The sequence below is a fragment of the Cyprinus carpio genome, chromosome A19, assembly GCF_018340385.1.
Source record: "Cyprinus carpio isolate SPL01 chromosome A19, ASM1834038v1, whole genome shotgun sequence".
In the NCBI taxonomy this organism is placed as follows: Eukaryota; Metazoa; Chordata; class Actinopteri; order Cypriniformes; family Cyprinidae; genus Cyprinus; species Cyprinus carpio.
Window position 1 is genome coordinate 12,843,555 of NC_056590.1, and position 24,543 is coordinate 12,868,097.

General features: G+C 36.2%; 1 protein-coding gene across 6 annotated transcripts; it reads right to left on the bottom strand.

Annotated features, from left to right (window-relative positions):
- Positions 1 to 1,593: 1,593 nt before the first annotated feature.
- On the bottom strand, positions 1,594 to 22,931 carry LOC109075022 (protein PALS2-like). 6 transcript variants are annotated; one of them, XM_042776594.1, is made up of 14 exons: positions 22,768 to 22,931; positions 19,968 to 20,044; positions 16,343 to 16,492; positions 13,697 to 13,815; positions 13,322 to 13,474; positions 12,705 to 12,857; positions 12,311 to 12,538; positions 10,656 to 10,787; positions 10,459 to 10,555; positions 10,124 to 10,192; positions 9,490 to 9,651; positions 9,197 to 9,399; positions 4,596 to 4,724; positions 1,594 to 2,884 (listed from the first exon to the last, which is right to left on the bottom strand). In XM_042776594.1, the coding sequence occupies exons 3-14, from the start codon at positions 16,461 to 16,463 to the stop codon at positions 2,708 to 2,710; spliced, it is 1,743 nt and encodes a 580-aa protein (XP_042632528.1). In that variant the 5' UTR covers positions 16,464 to 16,492; positions 19,968 to 20,044; positions 22,768 to 22,931; the 3' UTR covers positions 1,594 to 2,707. The 6 variants fall into 6 exon arrangements, with proteins under 6 accessions (XP_042632528.1, XP_042632531.1, XP_042632529.1 ...); XM_042776597.1 differs by lacking the exon at positions 16,343 to 16,492 and adding an exon at positions 18,729 to 18,777 and having other exon boundaries at positions 22,768 to 22,929; XM_042776595.1 differs by lacking the exon at positions 16,343 to 16,492 and adding an exon at positions 19,827 to 19,860 and having other exon boundaries at positions 22,768 to 22,929.
- Positions 22,932 to 24,543: the final 1,612 nt, after the last annotated feature.

Sequence of the window (24,543 nt, forward strand, 5' to 3'; positions counted from 1 at the left end):
CTCATTTAGCTTCTCTCCTTTTATCGTGCCCATATACGCGCAGAGTACACATAGGCTACTGTATGAAATACTGTTATAATGGTTATATTATAAATATTATACATCGCCTACACAATACGCAACGCATATATGCACAGCATACAGGTGACAGTTGACCATGCAGGACATCAGGGGGAAGTTGGAGCATGGGGAGTTATTAAAACTTTAAGAAATGCATCTATACGGATTATGATTATAATGAAAGAGATTTCGGTATGTTTTATTTCGTTAAGTACTTATATAGATATATTTATCATGTCTGTGAGGCATCTTTTCACTGAGATTCAGTTCATTTTTGTGAAGCTTTCCTGTTAAAGACGAGACGGCAGAAAGCGCATCATGTTTGTTTTCTTTATTTTATAAAAGCACATTTTGTTGATATTGTGAGTGAACAAAAATAAAAGTTGACCCTTTACAGTTACGAATGATGAATTACTCTTACCTTATGAGCAAAAATGATGGCGTATCCACGGAAAACATGCAAATGATGGTCCTGGTGCCTCCATGTCCTGCACGCTTTAGCTTCTACTCTCCGCACAAACTATTAGATATAGTGCACATTTATCTGGGTTTAATGTTTAAACATTGTTATATGCTTGAACTGTTTTAGTATATCTATAGATTGTATTTTAGGCAGGTCGTGATGATTTGAGAATTCTAAATTGATCAAACATAGCTATATAATCAGCTCACTGTCTGCCACTGGCAGCTTGGTCATTACTTTAAAAAACAAAAACTTATATTTAACGAACAAAAAATATGTTTTTTGAAATTAACAATAAAAAAATGAAACAAAATATAATCACTTTGCCATTACATACAAAACGTAACTATTTTTAATAGCTGAAACAGTAGTATAAGCTGTTTTGGGTGAAGGGGGGAAAAAGGCAGGCTCGGGTTGGTAATTCTGATAAGCTGTTGGACAAGGGCCGGGCTGGGGCCTAAATTTAAGGCCCGTGCAGGGCTCTAATATATCTCCAACAAGGTGCCTTTACTCAGATTTATACAGATTTTAAATCTCTCAGCAAAAAAAGTTATATTTATACAAACCTTTATTTTCCAGATAATTTTAGTTATTATTTTCCAAAACTAAAATACACTTTTATTTCTTTTATTACAGTGAAATTGTAGTAAAAGCCTAATTAAAAAACCTTTATGAAAACAATTTATTTTGTCCTCTGAAATTGATTTGTTTTCCATAGATCATTTATAGATAGCGGTATTAAATTAGTACTTCTTTATTTGCCAAGGACAAAAAGGATAAGGATGCTAGGATGAAAATTCATAAGTTCTTTTTTTTTATTGTAATATTTTTCATAATATAGCAATTTTTGTGTTACTGTAAATGCATTGTTTTGACAGATTTTCATTTTGCTCATCACTGCACTTGAGATTAAATTTTTTTACTTATGTAGAATATATATTATGCAAATACATTTATTGTTGTGTATCTCTCTGCACATAAGGAGTGAGCGCAGTGATTTTCTCCAAAAGCTTCTGTTTGATTGCATCATGCACTTGTATTATTATTAAATTAAAAAGAGAAACAAAGAATAACAATGGTTGGTCTGTTTATTGTCTTGTTGTAACGGACTTGTTGTCATAGACACAAAAATACATTTGTCAGAGAGGTCATGACATTCTGGTACAGAATTTAAAAGACAATCAAGAAAGAAGTAAAAACAGGAAAAAGACTGAAATAAACAGGACTATTTGTTTGGTTCTTTAACGGACTGAGGATAAGACAGACACAACATGCAGCATAACGTTATACAACAGACAAAATTAGTGAATGAAATATTACAAAAAACACTATAAATAAAGCAAGCTCCGCACATTGATATGGACTTTTGCATAAAAGAGATTGAATGCATCTCTTTTGGATATGAAGAGAAGCAAATAAACAGTTAAGAGATCTGGGTCTATGTAAACAGTTCTATAGTTCATTATTTTAGGATCTAGAATGTTCTACAGGAGCCCTTGGCCTGCTACACTTTTGTCAGGTTAGTCCTTCATTTGAGTATAAATCAAAACGTCACAGTAGGTTCAGCAACTACAAAATGAAAAAGGAGAAACACATGTAAAAATAACTACAACAGCTAATTAAAAAATATGGCCTCTGAATCGCCAAGGCCAGTTTCAGTTTTCCTATTTTTTCTTTTCTTCCAATTCCAAAGATGTTACAAACAGAAAGGTTTTCTTTAAAAACATACAAATACTAAAATAAATAAGTACTCTTCCCTTTCAGTCTGAGTAGAAAAAAAACATGCATTGCGAGCACAATAGTGAGGCTGGGGCTCACGGTGCTCTCGTGGCAGACAACACACATTCAGTTTGTCGACTCAAACGAGTAACTTCACTGCCCCACATCAATCTCCTTGCATACCAATTATACACACATATGCGCATGCGCACACACACACACACTCAAACACTCTTGCATAGTGATCTTCTAAAGCAGGGGTGTCAAACTCAATTCCTGGAGGGTCGGAGCACTGCAGAGTTTTGTTCCAACCCTGCTCCAACACACATACAATGTAGTTTTCAAATAAGCCATGAAGGACTTGATTAATTGGATCAGGTGTGTTTAATTAGGGTTGAAACTAAACTCTGCAGGCCTCCTGCCCTCAAGGAATTAAGATTGACACCCCTGTTCTAAAGGTTCCCGTTAGTAAACCCAGCTCACTGGAACCCACTGCGGTTCAGTACAGAGTTGGTCCACAGCCGACTGCAGTTTCTCAAACGCACAGTCTAGGTTGTCATTGACAATAATGAGGTCAAAGTAGTGTCTGTAAGCCCGCAGGATACGAGCGCTTTCATCCACAGTCTTCTTCAGGTCCACATCCTGTAAGAAAGAGAAAACAGAATTATTACTTGAATTAAGAGAGAACTTATGATGTTGACAGATGAACCAGATGTTCAGGGAAAAAAATAATTATTAAGTCCATTTGTAAAACAACCACTATAAATGATCGATTGAATATTTATCACTTTTTAAAATATTTAATTCCTTCCCCCTGCTTTTTGGGGAATGATGTTTGAATTCAAACAGCTTATTTCACAAACAGAATGATGAGGGAATTAATACCACAAAGAAGGTCTGCCAGATCGTTGCTACAGCAGTGGGCGGGACTAACACACAAGTTGTAATTCCATTGGCTAGTATTCACCAATCACTTTCTGCATTTTGATGTTAGCAAATCAACTGGGTGAATGACAATATGATTAGCACACAACAGACACCGAGCTGCTGTCAATTAGATTGTTAATTATACATATACAGTGGAGAACAAAATTAGAGAACAACAAAAAATTTCCTAAATTTCAAGGTCACTGTTTAGTCCTATTTGAAGTTAAGAAGGACAGGTTTTTAAGCATATTAATTGTATTCTGAAGCACAGGAAAAAAACCTCAATGAGATATTTGAAAAACAACTTTGATCAAATTAGAGAACTATCACAGATATTTACAAATTATTGGTGTTAATCTGGCACCTGGTGCTAATTTCCTTAATTATATGGCAAACCCTGTTTAACTGGCAACATTCCTCTAATTTTCACTGTGATTGCAATATTGCGGGCTGCACTAAGGTGACTGAAACCCTGTGACAGGAGGTTGTCCAGATGAAGGTCAAAGGGACGATCCTTTCAGCCACTGCACGAGAAGTGTGTCGCTCCAAATCTGTAATTTCTTGAATATTGCAGATTTACAATGACAATAATTCATTCAAGTCCCCCAAAAAGCCTGGTCTTCCACTTGAGAAGCATGTGCATGATAACACAGGATAATGCAGAGACCCTGAAGCCCAAGTGTATAAAGAAGTCAGTGAAAGGTGGAGGAGGACGTGTCAGTGGTTTGGGGGATGTTTTCTGCAGCATGAGTTGAGCCTCTTATACAGCTACATGACAGGTTAATGTAAATGTTTATCAGAACCTCCTTCAGCAACAAGCAGTTCCTTCCCAGCAAGCATCTCCCAACCAGCCTGCAATTTTCATGCAAGACAATGTCCCCGTCACACTGCAAAATGGGTAAAGCAGTTCCTTGATTGCTTGTTTTTACTGTCACTTTTAATCATTTTATTGCATCCTTGCTTTATAAAAGCATTAATTTCTTTCAAAACCCCAAACTTTTGAAAGTCAGTATATCTCTCATGTGAACTCATCTTATTAAAAAGCAATTTCTCTATAATAAAATGAAGCAAGACCATTAACCCCATGTTTACTTAGAAGAACAATTAAAAAACATGCCCTGTACTCAGAATGACTTATCGGCAGTTAAAACTGTAATGTTTAAAATTACAGCATGGTAGAATATTTTAGAGGCTGAAGAAACTTGTGAGGTGTACCACCACTGACATAAGTGTTGAAGAAGGTAGGCAGCACATCTCACCAATCAAGAAAAGCCTTCAGGATGTGCTACCATCATGGGTAGCAAATTTTCTGATGCTGGACTAACCAGTAAATTTAAAATAATGCAAATATAGTGTGGGTAGGTCATCCTTAGAACTAGGTCAGATTTTCAGGACACCAGCCCGGGGAAAGTTGAACAGGACTCACTGTGAGCTGTTTGGTGGTGAGTCCAGCATCAACCACAGCTTTATGCATAGCCTTCAGTGTGTCGAACTCTGGCGCTGCGATGAACACGACATATGGCATGAACTCTGCAGTTTTTAACACCTTCAGCGCCTGAGGGCAGATGATGTAAAAAAGAAAAACAGTTAAAATTAAGAATACAAAGATAAAACAGCCATATCCATGCATACCAAGAGTTTTGATTACACACTATACAGTTTATGGATCTAAAGCATCTGATGTCTTATCCCAGTATAAACCTGATTGTATTAAAGGTGCACGAATGTATTGCTGGTTGAAAAAAGCCTTCCTAAACAGTGGAAATGTCAGCATGAGCCTCTCTACTTCCTGTGTGTTTATATGATGATTGACTGATGCGCAACATAACAAGGTGAAGCTCACCGGAAAAAGTTTGTGGTATGTTTGTTTATTCTTTCTCATGTGACCACCAGATGGCAGACGAGGGACCACCATTATGTAGGCCACCAATATGCAGTCTACATCTTGTGAGTGAGAAACATTTGAGTAGAACTAGAGAAAGTAGAAAGTGTTCCTAATAGATGTGCCTTGTAATACAGTAAAGAAACAAAACAATCAAAAACAATCAAAATAATCACATTTTAAATAAATGGACACAGTTTTTGTTTTATCCAGCTGTATTTACTCAGTGCGACTTAACATCCAAGTGAAAGATACAACACCACCAACAACAACAAAAAAAAACAGAATCACTGAGTTGGAAAAAGGATCACCCCCTCCTAAATATGACTTGTAAATTCAATCAGTTGCAGCTAATCACCTTCTGCAGTTTAACGGTCCTCAGTGAAACAGCCCCACCTTACTTTACTTTCATGAGTGTCTGCAGGACTGTTAGGAGAGATGGAGGTGTAGCTGCTCTATTTAAAGAAGTCTATCAATGCAAGCAAGTGTCATTTGGTCAGTACTTGTCTTTTGAATATCTAGGGATTGTGTTGAAAGGTGCTCCACGCATTCTGTTTATCATTATTTACAGGCCTCCAAAATACTCTCTAGCCTTTGTTGAAGATTTCACAGAAATGCTATCAATGATTTCTTCAGAGTTCGACTGTTTTCCTATTGCAGGGGATTTTAATATTCACACAGATAATGCAGAAAACAAAACTACAAAAGAAATGATAACCGTTTTAAACACTTTTGACCTGATTTAGAGTGGACACACTCTAGATTTAATCATCAGTAGGGGTCTAAACATTTCATCCTTTGTTATTAAGGACGTAGCACTATCTGATCACTTCTGTATTTTCTTTGATATATTGATCTCTGCTACCACTGAATCTAGATCTGTCTCTGTCAGAAAGAGATGCATTAACGAAAACTATTTCGTTATCTTTTTTCTTTTCTGAGAAGATCATTAATGTCAGGAAGGCGATCAGCACATCCCCAAGTTATGCAGAGGTCAGACAGACTCGACCACAATATCAAAAAGAAGATACTATGTCTGTTTTTGAAGAAATTGATAGGAACATTTTGGAAGAAGTAGTACAGCACCTTAAATCGTCAACCTGCTATCTTGACACACTTCCCACATATTTTTTCAAAAGGGTGCTTAACTGTTTGGAAGCAGATCTCTAAGAAGTGGTGAACGCCTCACTTCTTTCTGGGACTTTTCTAAACCCCCCTGAAAACTGCAGTTGTTAAACCCCTTCTGAAAAAGAGCAATCTTGATAACACCATATTGAGCAACTATAAACCAATCAAATCTTCCTTTTATAGGCAAGATTATTGAAAAGGTAGTCTTTAATCAACTGAACAAATACTTAAACTCAAATGGATACCTGGACAATTTTCACTCATTAAGATAATAAATGATTTTTGCTTAACTTCTGATTCTGGCAAATTATCAGTGCTGGTACTACTAGATCTCAGTGCTGTGTTTGACACTGTCAATCATAACATACTACTAAAGAGACTGGAAAACTGGGTCAGGCTTTGGTAATCAAATGGTTCAGGTCATACTTAGATTGGAGAGGTTATAATGTGAGAATAGGAGAGCATAAGTTTTTAAGTGGACATCCATGACATGCGGAGTCCCGCAAGGGTCAATTCTTGCACCGCTCTTGTTTAGCATGTATATGCTCCCACTAAGTCAAATAATGAGAAAGAACCAAATTGCCTATCACAGCTATGCTAATGATACCCAGATTTACCTAGCCTTATCGCCAAATGACTACAGCCCCATTGACTCCCTCTGCCAATGCATTGATGAAATTAACAGTTAGATGTGCCAGAACTTTCTTCAGTTAAACAAGGAAAAAACTGAAGTTATTGCATTTGGAAACAAAGATGAAGTTCTCAAGGTGAATGCATACCTTGACTCTAGGTGTCTAACAACTAAAAATCAAGTCAGGAATCTTGGTGTGATTCTGGAGACAGACCTTAGTTTCAGTATTCATGTCAAAGCAGTAACTAAATCAGCATACTATCATCTAAAAAAACATTGCAAGAATTAGATGTTTTGTTTCCAGTCAAGACTTGGAGAAACTCGTTCATGCCTTTATCACCAGCAGGGTGGACTATTGTAATGGTCTTCTCACCGGCCTTCCCAAAAAGACCATTAGACAGCTGCAGTTCATCCAGAACGCTGCCGCCAGAATTTTGACTAAAACCAGAAAATCTGAGCACATCACACTAGTCCTCAGGTCCTTACACTGGCTTCCAGTTATATTTAGGGTTGATTTTAAAGTGCTTTTACCCGTTTATAAATCACTCAATGGCCTAGGACATAAATACATAGCAGATATGTTCACTGAATATAAACCTAACAGACCAATCAGATCATTAGGATTGAGTCAGTTAGAAATACTGTACCAAGGCTTCACACAAAACAAGGGGAGTCTGCTTTTAGTTATTATGCCACCTGCAGTTTGAACCAGCTTCCTGAAGAGATCAGATGTGCTAAAACATTAGTCACATTTAAATGCAGACTCAAAACTCATCTGTTTAGCTGTGCATTCACTGAATGAGCACTGTGCTATGTCAGAACTGATTGCACTGTATTTTATTTATAATAATTTTCTATTCTTAACTGTTCTAAATTCAATTTAAATCTTTAAAATCAATTTTAAATCATTTTCAAAGTTTTTAAACTCCTTGTTTTATTGGTGTGATTTTTTATTATTATTATTATTATTATTATTTTCTTTTCTTTTATGTAAAGCACTTTGAATTACCATTGTGTATGAAATGTGCTATATAAATAAACATGCCTTGCCTTCTCAATGGCAAATCCATTTGACTTTCAGCTGTGATCAGCTTATCCCAACTTTATCAGCTCATGATTAAAAGATCCCCCCCCTATTATCTCATTCCCCTGAAGTCCAAATGAAGCAAAAAAAAAAATATAAACTTTTCAGCCAGATGGCGAGATGAAGCCTCATGAAGCATTGAAGCTTTTCAGCCAAGTGGTTCACAAAAGGGTTCATTTCTCAAGGCTTCATTTGCTCACACTACCACCTAGAGGCCACAGAGTGTAAAACAACCAGATACATTACAGATGACCTGATGTGATCTGTGATACACTATTTTGCACCAGTTAAGGCTTTGAAATCATGGTGAAGAAAAAACAAATCAATTTCCACATAGACTAATCTATTTATATGAAAAAAATGTGTATTTTCTAGTGGTATATAATGATTGTATAACTTAACGTAACTGTGTAATAAACGTATAGGCTTGAAATGAATGGGGCTATCAAAAGTGTAAATCAAGTCTTTGCTCATAATAGGCAGGAGGGGCAATATTATAAGTTTAAAACTGAAAAGTGGCTGGGTTTCACAGGGCAGAAGACTGTGAATTTATAAGATTTGAACCGCATTACTAAACCAGTCAGGCCAGTCGAGGCTTCGGACGTCATCAATGACATCATTGCTCTAAAGCGATACAAGCCTCGATACACACTTCACTGCAAGCTACCAGGATTTCTCAACACATGCTCTGAAGCCTCGGCACAGAACACAACATCACTAGTGGCAAGGCACTGTCAAAAGATCTGGAGCACTTATCAGGATGAAAAATGGATGGGTCAAAATACTGTCAAATTCTTGAGGAAAATCTGCTGCCCTCTGCCAGAAAGTTGTCAATGGAAGAAGGTTTAGCTTCCAGCATGACAATGACCCAAATCACACAGCAAAACCACACAGTGGATGAAGGAGGGAAAGGTGAATGTCCTTGCATGGACTAGGCAGAGCCCAGACTTAAACCCCATAGAAAATCTGAAGAATGACTAAGACTGCAGCCCACAAACGGTCACCATCAAATTGAACTGAACTTGAGCAGTTCTGCAAAGAAGAGGGACTAAATATTGCAAAGTCTAGATGTGCAAAGTTAGTAGAGACATATCCCAACATTAAAGCATTAAAGTAATTAAAGCAAAAGGTGATTCAACAAAATACAAAAGGGGGTGATCCTTTTTCCAACTCTTTTTTTTTTCTGACATGATGTTATATCTTTCACTTGGATGTTATAAGCTGTACGGAGTAAATACAGCTGGATAAAACAAAAGGTGAATATAATATCTGTGAAGCTCTCTGACTTTGAGATACACTCACCTGGGGATTAACATCCAGGATACATGTGCGGCCGGTGTTCACCACCTCATGGATGGAGTCGATTTTAGTACCATACAGGTTGCCATCATACTCTCCGTGTTCCAGGTACCGGCCCGCCTTGATGTCCATCTCCATCTCTAGATGTGTTACAAATCTATATGACTGACCATCTTGCTCATCACTGCGAGGCCGGCGAGATGTGTCTGAGATATTGAGAAAGAAGAAAAGAAATGGGTAAACCTATGGGCAATTCATTTATAATTTCCAGTTAAGAGTATTCATTAGGTACTCACGTGGTACAGTGGTACCAAAGCGAGTGGGATGTAGTACAACTAGTCTGTTTTTCAGGCTACGACGCCCAACTCCTTGCGCTCCAATCAGAATGAGGGTTTTCCTCTGAAATGGTGGCATTCGTGCTACTTCCTCGTAGATCTGAAGCTCATGCCGATCGAACTCTGCAGCACAATGGATTTATCAATATTAGGATAATGATGCATACATATACTTGAGCAAGAAGAGACGTGTTTTCTACTTATTCTATAAATTATTAATTAAGAATTTAAAGTAAAAAAATTTATTTAATACAGTAAAAACAGTAATATTGTAAAAAAAAATTAAAAAATGTACAGATTTTATTTTTAATAATTGGTTTTAAGAAAAAGTGACAGTTAAGACATTTATTACAAAAACCTGTATATTTAAAAGAAATACAGTTCTTTGAAGTTTAATTTATAAAATAATTTTGGAAAATATATCACAGTTTCCACAAAAATAGTAATCAGTAAATTTCAACTTTGATAATAATACAAATAATTATTAATATTTTTTTTTTTTTTTAAGTATTTTGTTTTATTTATTTTAGTTAAGGTCCTTTATGATTACATGTCTATAAGAAATTCATATGACCAATTATTTTTATCTACTTACCTGCATTTTTGGCAGTGAGGTACATCATTTTTTTCTTCTTTTTACCAGTTATTGTTCCACATAGGAATCCTAAAAAAAAAGAGAAGACTGAAAGAGCTATAATATGTCATGCAATATTATATTTGTCCATTAGATGGCATTATGTTCGTATTTTCTTGGACAAAATTGGGGGTATTCCATACAAATGTGTGCAATATATTTCACACAGTTAATACTGCAAAAGCATAATACATTAATATACTATGTCCTTAAAACAGTTTCAGAAGTTTTAGAATACTTCTGTCATTTTGTTTCATTTCATGTTTTGGTGACAATAATGTGTTTAGGTGTATCACCTGCTCCATCCAGGTCTCTAGGAACAAATGCTTTCCTCTTTTCTTCCAGAAAGTGGCTGGGAATCAGCCCAGTACCTCCTTCTGTTAAATGGCATGCCTGTCAGTCAAAACAATGTGATCAGTAAAATACAGTAACAGACCAATTCACATGAGCGAGAACAAGTAAAAAGCACAGTAATGTGCACACACTGCCACACCTGCCACCAGTTTGGGTCTTCTCGGTTGACAATCTGCAGGATATCACCCCTTTTGAAAGCAAGCCCCGCCTCTCTGCATGGAATTAGATTGTCATTGGCTGGATTGTAGTCAAAATGTGGCTGCACATAAACCTGAGAGAAATTAAACAGGTGGGATTAATCCAAACACTAAAAAGCACTCAGCATAATTATTATATCCACTAATATTATTTATCAATCAGCAAATGACTGAGAAAATGTCACACTCTCTGTCCCAGGAAAGTTTGAACTCGAGCTGTTCACATTCCAGCAGGATTACAGAATTATAATTTCATTCTCATTCAAGTGATTTTAACCAAAATAAAATGGTAAATATTCATTGTAATAAATCTTCATATTCCTTTTCCCCCCCCTTTTTTCACACTTGTTAGCTTTAGAACAACAAAATGAGGTTAGATGTGTATTTGATATTTTATGTATATTTCCATTCTTGGATTGATACAGAAAAAAATGGGAAATGAGAATGAGTCATCTCAGCTCAGTAAGTACAGCATAATTAAATGAAACTCATGACTAATACATATTCATTTCAACTAACGAGTCAAGGTGTTGCCTTCTAATACCACATGGGAGTAAAAAGCAACATTGTATTCTGAAAAATAACATTTAAATTGTTAATATTTTTAGTGTATTATTGTAGATGTTTTCCATGTGCACAATTGTTTAAAGCATGAAATGGATTTGTTTTTTTTTCCAGGACTCCCCATTCATATGTGCTCGTCTCAGAAATACAATCTTTTTTAACATGACTTGAAAGAAAACAAAACCAGAAACCTAATCTTACTTTTACACACATAACCTCGTACTTAATCAAGCATCATGATTTGACAAGTGTAGGCACTAACTAGCAGATCTCCAGGTTCACCACAGATCGAGGAGGAGGGGATGATATAATATTTACATAAATGTATTTAAATAAGCCTTATTTTGAGGCCTAGTGTCACTGAATTTGAGAAACTGAATCACAATAACAAAATGATTTATGTTATTAGCAGAATCCCTTTCTAAAAGCTTCTTGAGAAGCCATAAATACATTATATACACAGAGGGAGATGTGAGATACAGAGAAAATACCAGGAGCCATGTAATGAGATTGAATTGAGCATGTGTGTATCTCTTGCCCCAGATAGCATGTGGAGTGTTATTAATAGGGCTCTCAGGGATCTTTTTACTACAAAGAATCATGGGATTTCACAAATGGCCAAATGTGTTTCTGCATGCACACAAGTTCAAATGTGCATTTTAAATGTTTACTAAACAAATAAGGATGGATATAAACTGCATGAATTAATATGAATATCATTATGTATACTTAGTGTCTACATATGCAGTTTTTTTATAGTTTGGGGCCAGTAAGATTTTTTTATTAAAGAAATTAATACTGTTATTTAGCAAATACACATTAAATTGATCAAAAGTGACAGTAAACACACTTGCAGTGTTGAAATACAGTGTTGCAAAAGATTTCTATTTCAGATCTTTTTTTTTTTTTTGCAGCCTCTTGAGCATAAGAGACTTCTTTCAAAAACATGTTAAAAATCTTACCAACCCCAAACACTCTTGAACAGTAGTGCATATGGATATTATTTTGTGTGTGTGTGTGTGTGTGTGTGTACCTGTGGTGGCGCTGGAGCGTCTCTGTAGCTGGGCAGTATTTTCAGAGTTATTCCTCCACTACATTCTTTGAGCATCTCCTGGAGTTCAGTGGGATCATTGCCAACGTCCTTCCCATTCACCTCTTTTATGATGTCACCCACATGCAGCAGCCCCTGCCTGTCAATCAGTCCTCCGTGGAGGATGCGAGCGATTACCAGGTCACCCTTGTCCATTCGAAAGGTCACACCCTGGGCGAAACGATAGCATGAGTAATGAAACGCTTACAGGCGCTTTCATTCTGTTGCACCTGTGTGTTTGGACTGGATATTGACTAAAATTATGACTGGATGAGATTTTAAAAGTGGTGATTGAACATGTAGTCACATATAAATCTATATATTCACAAACACACACCAGAGGTTCTCCTGCTTTCTTGCGGATGCCAATCATCCTGACTGCATCAGCCTGCATAAGAGCGTTGTTTACTGCTGCTTCATTGGTCACTTCAGGAGGGGGTGGGGCTTCATAGCTCTTTGATGCCACCATATCATGGGTTTCCAGGAGAGACTGAAGTAAAGAGAGAAAATGAGAAAAAATACTGCTTGAAACAAGAAGAAAAAGTACAAGATGAGATGAGTAAAGAAGAGAAGGTGAGAAATGAGAAAAGATGAGATGAGATGAGAAGGTATGAGATGAGATGAAACAAAAGAAGTTACAAGGTGAGACAAGAAGAGATGGTAAGAGATTAGAAAAGAATGAATGAGATGAAAGAACAGAAAATACAAGGTGAAATGAGGCAAGAAGAGAATGTGCAATATAAGAAGAGAAGGTACAAGATTAGATGACATGAAAAGGTACAAGGTAAGACGATAATGAGATGAGATGAGATAAGGAGGCAAGGTATGAGATTTAATGAGATAAGAGAAGGTACGAGATGAGATGAGATTATAAGGTATGAGATGAAATGAGAAGGTACAAGAGGAGAAGATACAAAAAGAGATGAGACAGGAAGGTACAAGAAAATACTGTACCTGAAAATGGGGCTCCTGCAGGATTTTGGAGAGCTCTGCAGCGCTGTCATCTTGTACAGTCAGTCCGCTGATGTCACCCAGAATCTCAGTCACAAGCTCAACATTATTCTCCTGCACTGCCTCCAACTTCACATCGTCCAAACGCTCATGAGCCTGATCACAAACATCTCATCATTTCATCAATCCATGAACTGATATTTCTGACTGTGTCTAGCTGCTCCTCTGTGAATTTAATACAAATCGGCAAGTTTAATATCCAATAATTATTCATTCCGTTCAGACTTAATCAGTCAGAATTTAAATTTGCTTATAGATGAACCCCATAAGCAAAGCAAATCAGCCAGAGTAAAGTCTTGGCAGCTGGGTGCACTATACCTTGGCCAGGGAGTGAACGATAGGACTCTCCATGATGCCTTTAAGGAAGATGAGGTCAATGTCTTTAGCCCCGGTGGTGGTGGGCAACTCGTCCAGGTTATCCAACACCTGCTGCATAGCTGCACACATACAGAGAGAGCTGTTACAGCATAACGACACACCTGCAACACGCTGAGTATTACACCCCAGGGTCAGAGGACAGGGCAAAAGATTCACCTGCAGGATTAAACAAACTTCACATCACAATAACAGATGGCTGAAATATAACACCCCCTTCCATGGTACTATCATCTGCTTATTGTACCTGTTTAACTATTCTTTTGTCTTCAGTGTTCATTTGATCCACTGAGATCATTTCCTGAGTGTAAACCAGTATAGTGTGTGAAACACATGTAGTACTCAGTTGTATGTGTGTAAATTGAAAGAGATGCCAAGCATATTGACTAACGTTATATATTGTTATAATCAACAAGGCTATAAAAGTCATAATAAAGAAAAAAAATTGTATAAATCACTGATCAAAAGACAGGGATTATTAAGATTTTGATACAGTAAAAAATACAGTAAAAGAATAATATTGTGAAATATTATTACAATGTAAAATAACTATTGTCTATTTTAATATATTTTAAAAGAAAAATAAATGTAAAATTTATTCCTGTGATGCAAATCTGAATTTTCAGCAGCCATTACTCCAGTCTTCAGTGTCACATGATCTGTCAAAAAAAATCAAATGAATATGCTGATTTGCTGCGCAAGAAACATTTCTTATTATTATCAGTGTTAAAACACAATATTTTGTGAAAGACTACCATTCAAATGTTAGGTAATTTTGAATCACTGTGTATGTACAAATTTTTTACCAGTAGTGTATATTTTCAATTCCGTGGCTCATAACAAGATGAATAACATGAAAAATATATTTTAATTTATTTATAAATAAATAAATAAATGTAAAAATGTTTTTTTTTTTTATTAGTTGTTTTTTTACTTTGTGTCAGTCATACTGATGATAAGATCACTCTTTATCACAGTCACTGACAAATCTTGCTCCACATCTACACACACAACCATTTTGCGATGCCAAGTGCTCAGTGAGTCACGTGACTACACAGGTCATAGCCTGCAGTAGTGTAATCCATCTGTGACCGTAGAGCAGAACAGAGCGCGTATGTGTGCACACACTTACTCTCCATCAGGAAACAGTATAGGCGAGACCAACAGATCAATATTTAACATCGGTTCAGTGGTTCAATTCCACTCACTTAATTCAGGTCAGACACTGTTGTAGTCCAGAAACAACCATCAGCAAGCTCTGACATTATGCCACTGTTTATTTTCTATTGCAAATATGTCACAGAGAAATGCACCCCGGGGGCCTCCCTTATTTGGCTGAACAGAGTACATAATGGATGAACTGACAGGGTAATAAACAATTGAGGAGGAAATAAGCACAAATGAAGTTACACACACACACTCAAAATATATGTGTGTGCACACACCCTTTAATAAAAACGTCCTCTTCTATCTGTCACATTCTTTAAGCTGTGTTTTAATTTGGTTTATTTTAAAGACCTAATTAAAAACATTAGCCCTCTTCTTGACAGTTAAATTACAGTTTTGGCATGTACTGTTATTACACTCCCAAAAATTTAATTTCACAACTGATTTGCTGTAAATTCCATGCCAATAGTCAGTGCTAAATGTCACAAGAATATATTTCCAAGTAACACACACAAAAATATATGAAAGCCATGTGACTTGCCTCACAATATAACTTTTCTGGAAAAGAAAATCCTGGTGTTTTTATTGAGAAATATTATTAGTTAACATCCTAACTGAATTCAGTTTCACACAGTAATAAAAGTTAAACAAAAATTTATATGAAATTATTTAATATCAGCTGAATTAAATTGAATTATATTATTTCTAATAAAATAGAAATTTCATAATGAAGAAAGTTAAAAAAAAACAGAAAAAAACTAACTGTGGCACATAAAGGATCAGCTAATAATGTGTATTTATGTATATATATATATATATTGCATACATACGTGCTTGTGCCTCTTAGATAGCAAACATTGACTCATTTAGGTTCATTAACTAGCAATTTAATCATTCAATGAAAGAACAAATTCTTGTCAAATTCTGGATCTGTCTATGTGAAGCTATTTCAAGATATATTTGTATACTTCTTAAAATTAATTAATTTGAGGTAGCAGGTAGTTACCCTCAGCTGGTTTTTTATTTTAATTTTAAAGTTGAAGTTGTCCACTACCTTAAAAAATATCTGATCTAAGAGCACTATTAGAATACTTCTGTGTTGGTTAATGCATGTAACGTCTACATTGCATTTTTCTCTCATTCTCTATCTCCTGTTCTGCAAGAAATCCTTTCTCACCCCAGAATCAGCACAAATTTCAGCACATTATATAAATACAGAAATGGAACAAAAATAAAACATGTCAAACCAATGCTACAAGCTATGCTCTGTATTCTGATTGACACACTTTGACTGACACAACCTGACAACCTACTTTTGGTTTGGTCAGAATATTTCACACTCCTCATCTAAGAGCCTTAAAATGCCATTCATATTTGAATATATAATTACAGAGGATATGAAAAAACAAGAAGATCTCTAACCTCCAGAAGTGTTTGCGCTCTCAACAAGTTCAGACGGCCCCTCCCCAGTTTCTCCAATGCCCCCGGCATCCGAGTTAGAACCTGCTCCGTTTGAGAACGTTTCGCCCACAGTGAGAATCATTCCTGCTGTCAAATCTGACCTCTGCTCTACTGAACCGCAAGAAAAATGATGATTTGCCAATGAAAACAAAGAGACTGATAAAATAAAAACCTAGAAAGAAACTACTCTCTACTCTGACTCTATAAAAAAGCTGACAGGAGGCAGAAGAGTGAAATAAGAAAGACAGAAAAAGAGTCAGAGAGACATCCAAGCAAAGAAAGGAGAGAAAGTATTTCAGACGCCTACCAAACACAGATGTGGAGACGCAAACAGACATACACAGATCCTCTTACTAGCGCTTCACTTAAAAACACACATACAGCCCTCCCTCTAAACATATAATCCCACAATCCCCTCCTGCTGTTTCAGACTCCCCCCCCAGTGCAACTTACATAAGTTTCCTTACATAAGCTCTCAAACCAGAGGACTGAAGGGCCAACTTGAGATTCACCCACCCTCACTCAACATGTCTCTCACTGATTTTTCTGCAAATCTCACTCTCTTTGTCCCAGTCCTGGTCATAAACATACTCCAGCTCCATGCTGTCGTGTCTGGGCTGTCACAGTGAAAAATTCTGCATTTCTTCATTAACAGCAATACACTGCACACTTCAGCAGAAGACCAAATGGTCTGTATATGAAGAATGTTAATATTCACTGTCATGTTTTGAGCTGGCCACAGTTATTCAGCAAACAGACAAAAGCATAAAGCTTTAAATGCATGTATTGATTGTATAATGTTTAATGCTTGTATTGATCAGCTGATAGGCTGCAGTGTTTTAGTGCTGATAATGTTAGCTGGGGTCAAATGCATTAGCTTGCTGGATGTATTAACAGCAGCTCACATAGATTTACTCTGAAAGTGATGACACATTATAATCTTTAGTTTATTTAGTCTCATTTTATTACCATCATACTGACCCAAGAATTCCAACCAACCTGGTTATTTAAGCAATAACCACCGAATTCATACAATTTCAAACATACATTGGGTAAAATAATCACATTTTGTTGCTTTCCAGCCTGAAATGAAGATGGACACATTTTTTTTTATCCAGCTGTATTTACTCATTGCAACTTATAACATCCAAGAGAAAGATCACCATCATGTCAGGAAAAAAAATATATATATATATATTCACTGAGTTGGAAAAAGGATCGCCCCCTTGCGTCAGTATTTTGTTGAACCACCTTTTGCTTTAATTACAGCCTTTGGTTTGTTTGGATATGTCTCTACTAACTTTGCACATCTATGCTTTGCAATATTTGCCCACTCTTCTTTGCAGAACTGCTCAAGTATATATATATATATATATATATATATATATATATATATATATATATATATATATATTTTTTTTTTTTTTACAACTGGACTGAAATTATTTTCTAAAAAAAATATATATAATTTTAAAGTATGGAATAATAATAATAAAACAAAATGAGCAAAACAATAATAACAATAATAATAAAGCAACATTTTTATGTGGGGAGAAAACTCCAGCAATGCTTACAGTAATATTACAAGAATGTATGAAAAATAATGTTTGATCTGGATGGAATTAATCTTGATTGGACTGTGATCCCCAGGTTGGAGCCATCTGAACTAAACTGACTGTTGAAAGTGTTTTTTTTTTTTGTTTTTTTTTAACATATACAACATATTTTTTGGAAAAAGATATATTCAGAAGTCATAGTTTTAGCTCATGCAAATGGCTGGACTAAAATAAACGTTTCTCTGTTTTATACTGATACAGTAGCCTAGTCTGATCTGAGGTCAGTTTGTAGAGGCATCCAGAGAGATCCCTCACTTGCACAGCTGTGGCGTAAGAGGATACGATCTGTCCCTAATCCAGTGCCCCTCCCCCACATCACCCTTTCTTCCTCCCCCCTCATGGCATTGTTTCTGTAAATCTGAGTCGGATTTTAATCTCAATACAACCATGGTGGATTAGAGAATTTGGAAGCAAGGCTGAAAAGGCACGTCTGAGCATCAGGTGTAAATGACTCATCAAAGAGGTGGGAAAAAAAAGAGGTGATGAATAATGCCTGAGGGGTGAGATACTTCCAGTAAAGGTCCATATGTTTACTGCACATGTGCTTTAAATCATGCATTTAGGAGGAAAGTGCAGTGTGTTCAGAAGCTGAATTTAGCCGCCATCTTAACCTTTAGCATTAACCTGTTAAACAAATAACGATTTTGGTTCATTTCACACTTATTTACAAACATAAATATGAGAAATGGTTCCAAAGAAGTAAATCAGGAGACAGTGAGATAACAAATTACCTCTGACAGCCCAGGAACATGCAAATCATCAGCAGCTTTCAGGTACCATCTGCAGTCGCAGAAAAATCCCATTATCTTTGTAAGGTATGAGCTTGCAGGTTACCTCCAAGCTACACACAGAGAGCTTTTGCAACTATGAATTACTAAGATAAGCCTGTAGCAACTGCAGAATGTACCTTTAGCAGCATTTCATGCCTACCATATCCTATAGATGTAATTAAAATAAACCAACTTAATCAAAACCAAATGAAGGCTTTGATTTCCCAACAACAGTAAGTATAAGTAGTTAACATTATTGCAGCACTAGGTACAATTATATATATATATATATACACATACATATATTAGGCTTAAATGTGTGAAGAGAGACTGAGGACTTATCTGACCAACAAATAATGGAGTTACAATACATTGCAAACCTTCCCAAATATTTATGATTAGTTACATAAGATTAAACCCAAAACCTTAAAACATTAATTTGTGTTACTTAAAATAAAAACACATATTAAAAAGTAAAAAAGAAAAAAAAAATGAAAAAAAAAAAAATGTAAATGTATTTTATTTCAAGAAGTTGCCAATGTTTAACTTGATATTAAAATAACTAAAACTGAAATAAAAATTAATAATAACTATATGGACATTTAAAAAAAATGAAAACAGATAATATAAAAAACTAGTTTAATTAAATACAATTAATAAACATCACATTAATAAAAATTACAGTAGTATCTTGATACTAAAAAAAAAACTGCTGATATGTCCTTCAATCAGGAAGGTGGCAAATGTGCAACTTCTAATGAACATACTATCAATTATTATGCACCATATTCAACAATTAAAAAAAACTGAATATGCAGAGAATCTTGAATATGCAGAAAACTGTTAAATTGTTTAACGTCAGTTTTTTACATCTTATGTCTATCATTTTATGTGTTTACATCTCTCAGATCTATTTATATAGGTGACCTGATTTACTAACTACATGCTATTTTACAGCAGTTTAACGACTCGCTTACAAAAAGTGCTTGTCCTCTCATAGTAAATCACAGGCCAGATAAGTGCACTCAATCTCTCTCCTGCTCACTTCACCATCTCTACCTGTGATCATGGCTGCCGATCAGTGAGATTTCAGCTGTGAAGACAATGTCACATTCACTAATACAGTTCATATACTTTCAAGTACATTGGATCGATGGACACGTTTCTTTGGTCACAATTATACACTCACACACAACTCACTTGTGGCCGATGGTGTTCCCGCTCCCTCCCTGAGCTGCTACAATCTTCTCATCCACTGCTCCAGACAAGTGCAGAATCTATAAAGAGAGAAGGACCATTAACACTGCTCGCGCAATCACACACACTTATACACAGTTCTCCTCCTGGGTCGGGACAGAGACTGTCACAGCCCTGATCCTGACACAGTGGGTCATTGTGTGAACTGTCATTTAAGAACAGGAGGCAGTTGCCTGGTCTGTTGTATTAAGCAAAATCCACAACATTTCAGCTCCATTCATCTCTTCATGTCACAAACTTTAAAAAAAATTAATTCTTTATAAAAGCAAAACATGATGATGATAATTTATTGGCATTGTATTTGCCATCTGACATACATAATGTTGTGACATTCATATTGTTTGAATATGATGGAATTACATAAACTTATGCATTCATTGGTGAGCAAGTGATGTAATGCTAAATTTCTCAAAATCTGCTTTGACGAAGAAACAACCTCATCTCCATCTAAGATGGCTTCAGGATGAGTACATTTTGAGCATATTTTCATTTTTGGGTGAACTATTCCTTTAACAGTCTATTAACAGGACCGATGTCAGGTGGACAACGGGGATGTCCAGACAAGTCAGAACACAGAGCATTCATAGGCATTTTCATTTCAAGTGAAGAAGTTGGAGAGTGTGCTATGCATATTGCATATTGACAGATAAAAATAGGTGCCCAACATACATGTAGAATTAAGATGGATTCTTGAGGGACTGTGTAATTCTGCAAGCTCCAGTGAATCTCTATGCCATTACTGGAAACTTTCTTTACATGAACATGTTACTATAAAAAGGCAAAAGTTATGCAAGCTGTTAAAGAAAAATTCTGGAAGTATTCTGAGCATTAAAACAGGTGCAAAAAAGACATAATAAAACACATAACAAAAGATTTTATCATTTCATTTTTTTTCTAAAATGACAAAGATATGCATCAATTAATGGTTGGGTGCACCAGCTATTACGAACGTCTCTCTAGTCTCATAAAGAGCGGCTGGTAACCTGGATTTGCCAACAGCCTAATGTCCTTCCCACAGTCTATGCTGCTGCAGCTGACATCTCAAGAAAAGCCTGATAATTAGTGAACTTGATGGAGTGCACACTTAACAAAGGGTACGGCACATCCCCCTGCAAACCCCCCTCGCATGAAAATCTAGGTCAGTTTGCACGAGGAAGTGTGCTGCAAATAAGAGGATTACGCCGATTTTGCCAAGTGTTACATCAAAACAAATAATGAAAAGCAACAACAACAACAATTCTCATCGTGGTATCATCATGTTATGTATGTTTATTCTATTAAAAAGGAACAATATCTACCTTTTTCATTTGTGTTATTTATGCTTCATATTTTTGTACAATTTTTCCATTGAGTTAAGGGCAAAGTTTAAGTAAAAATACAATACAAAATTGAATAGTATTATACTAAGTTAAGAATTGTGAGAGAAACAAAAAACAAAAAACTCACTAGAGATTTGTCAGATGTTTTGATTGCACTTGTTGGCGGATTTGATAATATGTAATTTTAAGATAAAAACTGTTAAAGGGGACTTACAGTATATTTTCTTTTGTAGAAGTAGCAGTAACATACAAATGACATTAATTATGCAACAGTGATCAACACTGAAGATTTGAGATCATTTTTGTAGCAAAAATAAAATGCCAAAAAAGACAAAATTCTATTATTAAAAATAAAGACAATTAATTGGCAAGACAAAAAAAAAGTTAAATTTACTATTAAGATTATTAGGTAAAATGTATGAATTAAGACATTGTTTGTTTAGGGGTAAAAATTTGTGGAGAGGTGAAAATAATAAATTGCTCCAAAGTTTCCTGACATTGACAGGTAAATGAAGCCACGCCCATTTGAAACCCCAAGTCTTCTGAGTAATGACGTAGAGGGATTCCCCGGTTACTCCACAGGAAATGTTTACACAGGCAGATGTCCAGGGTTCGAGTGGGAGTAGGACACTGCGTAATTATGAATTAAACAAGAATTTTACACTCCGAGAAGTTATCAGACTGTACATTTATTCTTTATTCGTGGGTTTTTGCACATTAGAAGGATTTTCAATTGACAGCCGCCTTTGAAACAACACAATTGAGGCCGACAGAAGCTGAAAAGCGCAAGGACTCCCACCACATCCTCTTCCTACAGAATACAAAGTCTGGTTTCACATACAGTCATAAAAGATTAATCGATAATCTCGATTAAGATTTATTTTGGAAGAAGTTGCATTACATAGTCCTTTTTAAACATGTTTAATTCCCACGGGATATTATTTTAGAGCTCCACTCCAACAAAACTGCAGCGCGGGACGTTCAATCAATGAATGATACCAGCAGATGAGCAAAAACAGATCAATATCGGCAGAACGACTCAAACAAAATCTATCCTGGCAAACGATTATCAATCATATGTATTTACAAACTATATTTCTTGCAAAGGTTTTCACACGCGCGGCCATTTTTGTTATTTATTCAAAGCGCGCAAAGCAGATAACCTGTTTCACCTGAACCATGACAGGACACTGGACAGATGAGGACAGACACTCAACTCACTGTTCCCCCATCAGTGACCGAACCTGGTGCTTTCCAAACACTCACGCGCACTAAAAAAAAAAGGACAGCTGGGGGCTGGACTTCCGAAGGCAAAGTCATTTCTACCCAAAAGTGGCTCTTCCCAGCACATATAATGTTACTTTTAAATGAAACACAGCTTGCTCCGATTCGCTCTTTGCAAATAATACGATATATGCACTCACATAGGTTGTTCCGAGTCCTTTCCAGTCGTCCCGGTCAGATATTCAAAGCTTGCAGTAGTCGTGGGTCCCGTGGCTAACTATTCGGACACACACAATGCCAATCAAACGCTACGCCTCGCCTTTCGAGTGACGTCTGTGTGAATGGACCAATCAGAGCTCGCTCTGGGTTTACGCCTCGCCCTCTCGTGGCAGATTATGCTAGTGGTTACATTATTAAATGCGTTTTAACAACGCAAGCGAAGACCGAGCATGTGTGGGTGTTTTATTTAGTGAATGAGAATGAATGAAGGTTAGCGTTTTTTACTTATGTGTATAAACATATTAGAATTACTTTTATATTAGAATGTATATTATCCAATGACTAAAATAGACTGCACAGGGCAAACGATAAGAATAAGGGCGATTGTTTTCCCATACAATTTGCATTGTATTTAACAGGCAAATTGTTAGTAGGCCTAACTACATAGCTCTCTTTATATCTCTACTGTTAATACCTATTATAATATGTCATTTGACAGAATCATGTAGGCTGCGTAAAATTAGCAGGATTGTAAAAGGGGCATCTTTAAGAAAATGAACAAAAGCGACATAGGCTACTGCTCGAACACACACAAGAGGGCGCACTTTATACAAAATGCCTTTTCTGCGGTTTCCTTCTAGTCTAGTATGTTGTTGAATGTCTCAAGTGTTGGTGAGGATGACTCTGGTGTAGGTGAAACCTCTAACTTACTCTTCCTCCTATTTGGATCAGTATGAGCAAATCATACAGCCCATTATATAATCAGTTAGATCAATGTTTTTTCCACAAAGTGTAGTCTGTAGTAACGCACATTCCATAACAAATCACCTATATTGTCAAAAGACATTCATAACATAACAATATCAGTACTGGATAAGTGACTATGACAAATAGGCCTAGGATAGCTATGTCCAAAATAGAAGACTAACATACTAGTTCTACTATTTGTGTAGTGCGTACTGTGCCATATATGCCAAATTTGACCTATTATGCAATATGCAGCTGAAGATAACTGGATGTTAATCACAATTAAGCATGCAGTGTGAAGAGGTCATTGAACAATGTAGCATTCTGCTTTTTAAAATGTCTATTGTTATGTAGGCCTACACTGTTACACATAGCTACTACTTTTAAAAATGTATGCAATGTGTTTTGCATAGTATGCAGGAAGCAGCAGGATGGTGTTCCATTTCTTTGTGCATCGTCACTGTAAAAAGTAAAGCGTCACTGTAAAATCTGCGCTCACTCTCTGGTTTTGTCAGCTTGAGAGACTGAGGGAAAAAACAGCATTTCTGATAACTGAAATAGTGAGTAGCTGTTTGCTGTGCATTGTGGGAATTTAAACATTTCGGTACTTGATTTTGACAGCGGGACAGGCCTGAAACTCCCCCTTGGCAATACGCTTAATAATGAGTTATTGAGCTAAAGGAAGTTGATTGAAATACACCATGTGTCCAAATATTCCCCGTTATATATGCAAAAATCAGTACATCAAATTAGTAGTCAGAATATGCAATATTCATAAAACAGCAACATGGCTAATATCATATGGTCACATTGAGATGGCAACAGTGCAGGGGTGCCCAATCCTGTTCCTGGAGATACCTCACTGCAAAGTTCAGCTCCAAGCCTGATCAAACACACCTGAACCAGCTCACTAAGATCATCAGGAGCACTTGAAACTGAACTCTGCAAGCAGGTAGATCTCCAGGGACACCTCTGATGTAAGTATGTCAATATCCTGCTACATACATGCA